Source organism: Nestor notabilis, unplaced genomic scaffold (assembly GCF_000696875.1).
Source record: "Nestor notabilis isolate BGI_N333 unplaced genomic scaffold, ASM69687v1 scaffold19463, whole genome shotgun sequence".
Lineage (NCBI taxonomy): Eukaryota > Metazoa > Chordata > Aves > Psittaciformes > Psittacidae > Nestor > Nestor notabilis.
In genome coordinates, this window is record NW_009921720.1 from 72531 (window position 1) to 80760 (window position 8230).

General features: G+C 49.8%; 1 protein-coding gene across 2 annotated transcripts in view; it reads left to right on the top strand.

Annotated features, from left to right (window-relative positions):
* The window catches only part of ABL1 (ABL proto-oncogene 1, non-receptor tyrosine kinase), a 74874-nt gene extending 71980 nt beyond the window's left edge, over positions 1–2894 (top strand). For both annotated transcript variants that reach the window (XM_010011280.1, XM_010011281.1), the window contains exon 11: positions 1195–2894. In XM_010011280.1, the coding sequence (XP_010009582.1) occupies positions 1195–2894 (1700 nt within the window). The remainder of the gene's footprint in view (positions 1–1194) is intronic.
* Positions 2895–8230: the final 5336 nt, after the last annotated feature.

An 8230-nucleotide genomic window follows, 5' to 3' on the forward strand; every position in this document is an offset into this window, starting at 1 on the left:
TTTTAACATTACGCTGGGAATCATTTCGCTCTTTAATGTGAAAGAAAATATTTCACGTTAAAGTTCTATTGCAGTTCCCCCTTCAACTGCCAGTGTTCCCATAGCAAGGCCAGCTCCTGGAAGCTGAACCTTCGTGCAAGCTGCTAGTTTTCTGCAGATCTCCACAGTAAGGTCCTGTAGAAGCACGCTGTCTTCTCAAAGTACACAACTATTTCTCTTCCATTCTCTCTCCTCAACCAGAATCCCTTCCTCAGCCAAAATCCTACCCAGAGCATGATGATCACCAATATGTGACTAAGAAGCATCCTCCTTTTCCCCTATGACTCTGCTTCATCTCCCTTCTTGCTGCCTAGTTGAGCTGTAATGCCTGTGTGCCCTGAAGGCATTCCTCCCCTGAATGAGAATGCCATCTGAGTGCCTGGCCGGGGAACGAGACCCCTTGTCAGTCAAATACAGAGACCTTCAGGACTCTGTATAAATTTATTATAAACCACTATTCATTTTTAAATACCTCTTGTAAGTGGAGAAAGGGTCACCCATCACTTCCTTCTGGAGCAGTGCTGCTGAAGGAGGCTGCTATTTACCACTTCCCTTCATCATTGCACAGACGTGGTGGTACGACCTGCAGTGTTCAGCTGCCAAAGGGTGTCGTGATTTCTGCTTGTGAAAAAGTTGTTTCCATTCCCCACAAAGGCTGACATTAGGAAAGGAGGTTAGGAGTATCAGAATTTAAATGCCCAAGGAGGCTGGGGATGGAGGTGGGTTACAGAGATGTCTTATTAATTCACATGGTCAGCTGTTCAAAAGACAGCAACAGCTCAGGGACTGAAAGTCTCTTAATATTTGTCTTCTTCACAGTGTGATGTTTAGACAAGTCTCCAGATATGAGGGTGGGAATCTGAACATAAACATTTCGTGTTTGTCTGTCGCTGTTTAAATCAGAAGCCTACAGGGAAAGTAGTTTGGCAGCCAAATCCTGTAGAAGCCACCTTAGAAGTGAATGTATGCAGGATTAGGGACCACGTTCAGTCCAGGCTTGAGTGTGGCTGTACTTGTTTTACTCATGGTCTGAAGTTGTCTCTCTTTATAGAACCTGCACCATTTAGAGGTGCTGCAGTGGTTTGATCCTGGAAGAAAACTGATTGTTCTGGCTCTTGAGTCAACACTCAGTAGACTCTTTCCTTTCCCTTGCAGATCCTCTGGATCATGAACCTGCTATTTCCCCCTTGCTCCCACGGAAGGAGAGGGTGGCCCTGGAGAGCAGTTTGAATGAAGACGAGAGGCTGCTTCCAAAAGACAAGAAGCACAACCTCTTCAGTGCCCTTATCAAGAAGAAGAAGAAGACTGCCCCTACCCCTCCGAAACGGAGCAGTTCATTCAGAGAGATGGATGGCCACTCGGACCGCAGGGCGGGTGGGGAGGAGGAATGCAGGGATCCTGGCAATGGAGCTTTCATTGCACCCTCTGCAGACCCAGCTGACCCCTCCAAGTTCCAGAGCCCAAGCAATGGGGCTGGTGTCACCAACGGGGTTGTCGCTGGGAACTCTGGATTTCTATCTCCCCATTTACGGAAGAAGTCCAGCACGATGAGCAGCAGTCGAGGGGTGGCTGGTGAAGAGGAGAGTAGTTCCAACTCCAGCAAACGTTTCCTAAGGTCCTGCTCAGCCTCCTGTGTGCCCCACGGAGCAAAGGACACAGAGTGGAAATCTGTGACGCTGCCTCGGGATTTGCAGTCCACAGGCCGACAGTTTGATTCCTCCACTTTTGGGGGACACAAAAGTGAGAAGCCAGCGCTGCCTCGGAAGCGGGCAAACGAGACCAAGACTGACATCGCTGTCAGGGGAACAGTGACCCCTCCTCCACGGCTGCTTAAGAAGAATGAAGAGACCACTGATGATGTGTTCAAAGATGCAGAGTCGAGCCCTGGCTCCAGCCCTCCCACCCTGACACCCAAACTTGGCCGTAGGCAACCTGCTGCCCCTCCTTCCTCCAGCATGCTCCACAAGGACGATGGAGTCAAATCCAGTGCCTTAGGTACCACTGTGACAATGGACCAAGGTTCTGCTGCCAAACCCAACCCTGCTGGGTTCGTGGGTGCCAGCAAGGCTTCCTCTGAGGAGCCACGACTGAGGAGGCTCAAGCAGACCTCGGAGTCAGCAGGGAAGGACAAAGGGAAGTTGTCAAAGCTGAAACCAGCTCCTCCGCTTCCACTCTCTTCATCCTCCATCAGCAAGCCTGGGAAGGTTTCTCACAGTCCCAGCCACGAAGCACCAGCAGATGTGGTGTCTGGGCCGAAATCCAAACAGTTGACTCAGGTTGGAGAGGCTGCAAGCAGTGATGCTGTCAAGCCAAACCAGTCAGGGGAAGGTGTGAAAAAGCTGGGGATCCCTTCTGTACCAAAGCCACAGTCCTCTACAAAGCTGCTGATGAGCACAGCAACCCCAGCTGCCTCTTCCTCATCAGTACCCTCTGCCCCAGGCGGGGAGCAGCCATCATCTACAGCCTTCATCCCTCTCATATCCACCAGGGTCTCGCTGCGGAAGACCCGGCAGCCCCCAGAGAGGATTGCCAGTGGCACCATCACTAAAGGGGTGGTGTTGGAAAGCACTGAGGCCCTGCGGATCGCCATCAGCAAGAACTCTGAGCAAATGGCAAGCCACAGCGCTGTCTTGGAGGCTGGCAAGAACCTCTACACCTTCTGCGTGAGCTACGTGGACTCCATTCAGCAGATGAGGAACAAATTTGCCTTTCGGGAGGCCATCAATAAGCTGGAGAACAACCTACGGGAGCTTCAGATCTGCCCAGCAACGGCTGGCAGTGGGCCTGCAGCCACCCAGGACTTTAGCAAACTTCTCAGTTCAGTGAAAGAAATCAGCGACATTGTGCAAAGGTAGCAGAAACCAGGTTAAAAACCAAAATAATAATAATAGTAACATAAAATCACAATGGGCCAAAGCCAACTGTGGAGAGAGCAACATGTGGACTGACAAAGGACCGGGGCGTTCAGGTTAGGGCTGTGCAAAAGACAGACTGTGAATGGATGCCCCAGCTCCAAAGGGCAGGGCTGCGTTCAAGAGGCACTTCCCACCCTCTTAACTCAAGACTCCCTGTGTTTCATATACTTGTAATCGTCTTATCTGTGGAGTTCTTGCTTTGTGGACTACAAGTCTGAATGCTGATGTCACACCATGCCTTTTTAGTAATATTGTATTGTTCTGGACAGACCATTAAGACTGAAGCCAGACTGATGGACACTGAGATGCCATCCTCCTCAGGAGGAACTTCCTACTGCATTTTCATCCCCTTCCTCTGCCCCACTGTACACAAGGATGAGTGTTTGAATAGCAATATACCCACCGTGTTTCTTGGGAGAGTTGCAGCACGTGTGCCTGGCCCACGTCTAACATTTACCTGGCATTAATGCAGCAGATTTGGTGCTTGGGAGGGAAGGGGGGAAATTGTTTATGTTAAGGGGGTTTTTAATGACAGAATGCTAGAAGTGATGTTTGCCCAAATTCTTCCTGTGATTCCACCTGCTGCCTCTCATTTCTGTGTTCTCAGTAATTTCTTAATGCTGTTGAGCTCAGATGAATTGCTTGGGTTCAAAATGTTGCAGACAGCACCTGCTGATGTAGTGGCACAGGAGCCTGATTGCGGATCTCCCTTGGTAGTGAAAAAGGACCATTGAAGGGCTGAAGAAGGATGTGCTATTGCACTCTCGTGATACCCAGCATTGATCGGGCTGGTGTGTGGGGTGGAGGGTTGCAGAGGTCGGGGAGCAGAAGGATGGTGCTGAGCAAGGCATCGCTCCCTGAAGGACAGGAGGGTTGCAGAAGGGGAGGTGGCTTGGGATGAGTTCAGAGACATCACTGTGCCTCCAGCACTGGTTTCAGCTGAGCTCGCGCATCGCAGATGGGTGAGAACTGCTGCTTCTCTATTGAATTTCCAGCTCTTTGTTCTACGAGGGGAGGTGGGACCTGGCTGCTGCCCTCCCATAGAGACCTGTCCTTTGAGGGGCCGTGGTGCCCCCCGGCCTGTGCCAATGAGGATGCCAGTACTTTGGGGTTAAAACCATCACTACCCTCATGCCGGTGCGGTTCCATCCAGCATCAAACAAGGATCTGTGAAGACTGGAGATGCGTCTCTTGGGTGCATCTCCCAAGGAAACTGCCACAAAACACTGACAGCAGGACTCCTGGGCTTCCTTTCCGAGGTCCTGTGACCTTCCCAACTAATGCAACACGACTGGGAACTAACTGTGACTTGGGACAATAGTGAAAGAACAAGGTTTAGGGCTATTAACAGTGCAATTTAACTCCTCTTAACCGTTCCAAACATGAGGAAAAAAAAGCGTTTTCCATGTCCTGTTCCCCTGTAACTCTTGTGATTCCTCTTGTGTATCTTAAACACTAATTGCCTTCAATTGTATTTTATGCTGTTCTCTTTGGAACTGTTTTTGTATATGATTTCTAGTAGTTCACTTGTGTGTGTCCACGCCACTTCTCGCCCTCACAAACAGCCATGACAATGTTCACAAACACATGACAAATGTTCAAAAGAAAATACACACTTCTGCCACAGGCTGCCTTGAGAAATGTAAGGAAAAAAACCCCCAACCCAACCCTTGGACTGTCTCTTTCCTGGAGGTACTGTTTTTACTTTGATAACATATTGTGCCACTATATTATACATTTGTATCTCGTTATTACACACTTTTGTAGACTTGTCTTTTTTACAGTGTGTAAATAGCTCTGTCCTTCGTCTCCGTGATACCTAAGGGGGCTGTTTCCCCTTGAATTTGGTCCAGTACAGATTGTTTCTGTACACGACTTTCAAATCTTCCTCTTTTCTCTCTCTTTCTTTTTTTTTTTTTGATTTATTTTATTCCAGTCTCATTGTGTAGTATATTTAAAAATAAATCAATGTTGAGGAAAACCCGTGTTTGTCTATTGGAAAGCTCTTCAAACCCAGGTTCCTCCCCTTACACTCCATGTCCAAAACCGGGTTCCCTGTGTAGGTGGTCAGAGCCAGGCAGCAGCATCTTTCCACATCCTTTTTGGCCTGGCTCTGAAAAGTCAGGAGAAAGAAAAGATGCACAGAATAAAGATGGTGTCATCATCTCTTTTGAATCAAAGCCTTTGCTGTTGTCTTCAGTGAGATTTAAATCAGAGATTTGACTTTAAACTTTTCATCATAAATAATTATCACAGAATGGTTTGGGTTGAAGAGACCTTAAAGCTCACCCAGTTCCAACCCCCTGCCACGGGCAGGGACACCTTCCACTAGAGCAGGTTGCTCCAAGCCTCATCCAGCTTGGCCTTGAACACTGCCAGGAATGGGGCTGTTGATCTTCCTAATAATTGTTTGTATCCCATAATTCAGCTGCTGTTGTATTTTCCTCCTCCTCTGCTATAAAATGACCTGTGGGTTTCTTTCATCAGACAGTTCTGACTGCTCCCTCCCTTATTTCTGATTATCCACCCTTATTTTCTGTTTTCAGATCACCTTCAGCCTTTCCAGCAAATCATGAGGGAGGGACAGACATATCCAGGCACTAAGCAGCCTCTAAAATGAGGTACTGCCTTGGTTAACAAAGATACTAAAGATTAAAAAAGGATGAGAAGGAGTCAAGGGCAGATGGTGAGTGGTGTGCCTGAGGTCCTGCAGTTACTCATGATGTTTTAGGGTTATAACCCAGCTTGTTTGATTTCTGATCGCTTCAATAAGTCAGTCCTGGCACAGGGAACTGCTCACTCGTCGATGGGAACAAGGCTCATTGGAAACCTGGTCTTGCTTGTGACAGCAATTGCATTGGGCCACTTCTAAATGAGCCTGAAGAAGATGGAAAGAGGAGCGGGAGGATGCTGTTGGCAATTACAAATGCAGCAAATGGCCTGCACTTGGCGAGGCTCAGGCTGCCTCTCACCAAGGTCGTGGTATCTGGTGATGTCCATGCAGAGCTACGAAGGGGTTCCTGGTGTTTTGTGACTGTGACCCTGGTAAAGAACAACGTCCAGGCTGCTCTTTGTATGCATCTGTAGTATAAAGGCTTGAATAGTTGTGGGCAGAGGGAAAAAAATGGAGAAGCTTAACCTGCCCCAAACTACAATTGCTACTGGTGATCTCCATCCCTGCATGCTCAGGGACCGGTCCATGGTGCCATGGGAAGGCAGAGGCCGGTTGATGTGGCTGGGGAAAGCCCCGGATCTGCAGTGTTGGGAGTGGGATTAAAGGCTAAATTTAGCTGAGTACAGTAGGAGTTGATTTAACAGATCAATGCATTTAACAGTTTGATTGCTCCAATTTTCAAGGCTATTGAGCTTAAAAGTGAGAGTGCTCTGGAGGAAAAATAGCTGTCGTCGTGTTTTTGTTTTGGTTTTTCGTGTCTTTGAAATTACAATGTTCACTCTTTTAAGTTTTCCTTTAATGTCATCCTGCCTTTTGTTGAGAAGTTGCTTGTCACAAGATGTAAAGTGTGGTCAGTGTTTTATGCTCACTCTTTCTCTCAAAAGAAGGAGAAAGTTATTAAGGATGGGCTGGTGCGGCAGCATTGTCTTGTGGAGATGCTGCTGGACCAGCGTGCTGCCTGCCCCAGGGATGATTGGGGGCCAACTACCAGCCTCTTCCTTCTTTAATCCTTTCACAATTGAAAAGAGAGGAAAATAGACCTAAAGGCTGTGTCACTCCTGAAGAGATGGTTCCTGGCACCACGCTGGCATCTCAAAGCACATGGTTCCTGGTCCAAGCCTGGGCATGTTGCTGGGAATGACGCACCTGGATCAACCTTCTTCTCTGGTCAGTCCTGATGCCTTGGTAGTGCCATTGGTGCCCTAAAGGTGTGGGTTAGGGGCAGCCCTGCAAGTCATTTGACTGTTTAGGCAAGGCTCAAACCTGTCCCCCAGGAGTGTTGCTTGGTGCTTTATCAGCACTAGATCTAGCTCAGCAGAAAGCTTACCTGTGAACCAGGCTACACTGCACTGCTTCCCCAGCAATCCCCCCCCCCGTTGAAGGCTGTGTTTGTCCTAACATCCAGGCTGCTGATACAGGTCCTACCCCTGTTCCCAAAGCTGCAGTGCTGAACGACCCAGTTAAGATGCATTAAGCCTCTTCACGAGTCCCATGGACAGGTTTAAATCGGGCTCTTTCTCTACAGAGGATCCACTCGGGTATCTGAGATTTGCTGCTCCTGTTGTATGTGCATGTGTAGTGCTGCAGGGCTGCTCGGGATGCGGAAGGATGGGGAGCAGCCTATGGGAGTGGAGCAGACGGGTGGAGATGGGGCCAGGACAAGGACTAGGGTTGTACCCTGGTCAGGGAAGGAAATGGGGTGTTTTATGGAAGATCCCAGCAGTGGTGGTGATGGCACCAAGTGTCTGCATCGGTCCGTGCTGGCTGGGCCCACTGGTCACGTGTAGAAGCACCCAGTGCCTACCTGGTGCTGTCCCTTTGTGGGCTGTTTGCATGGACAGTGGCGTTGTCCTGCCTTGTCCACACTCTGCTGCCTGTGTGACCGTGCCACAATGAATCCAGCTCCTTCAGTGCGCAGGTGGGTTCTGAGCTCTCCAGCTCTCAGAGGTATTTGGGGTGGGGGTGTCCCCCTGGGAGCTGCCCCACAAGGGGAGCCGGGAGGTCAGGAATTGGGAAGGGGTGTATGTTCCCATGGGAGCTCTCCATATCCAGCATGTGGGGATGAGCTTTCCAGCCTCCCGGGGGTCAGTCCTGGTGTGTTCCCCTCTCTTTCATCCTAGACAGGCTCCAGGCAGTTATTTTCCATTCACTTTTCCCTCCTCCTCCCCCAAGCCGCTATCGCCAAGGAGCAATAGTGAAGAGCGTGGAGCGCTGCCTGTTCCCATCAGCCATCCCAAGGGGTGCTCTGGGCAGCCCTTTCCTCCCTGTGACATGGAGGTGCCCATCAAGGAGCCCTGTGGTGCCTGGGCTGGGCCAGGTAAGTGCTGTGGGGAGCTCTGGCTTTTACTTGTCAGTAAGTTAGCCAGAGGGTTATTGCACTTCAATCAAGGCCTCCTTATACATGTGGTTTTGTCATGCTGCTCTGACCCTGTTCCCCTCCTGGACTTAAGAGCAGGAGCTCAGGCAGCCCCACCATCACCCAGCAGGTTTCCTTCCCCTTCCCGCAGCACACGGTGCCGCTTTTCCTTGCAGCGATCCATCACGGCAAAGCCAGGGATTTACCGGCCTTCACGAACCCAGCGTTGCTCCAGAACTCTTTGCC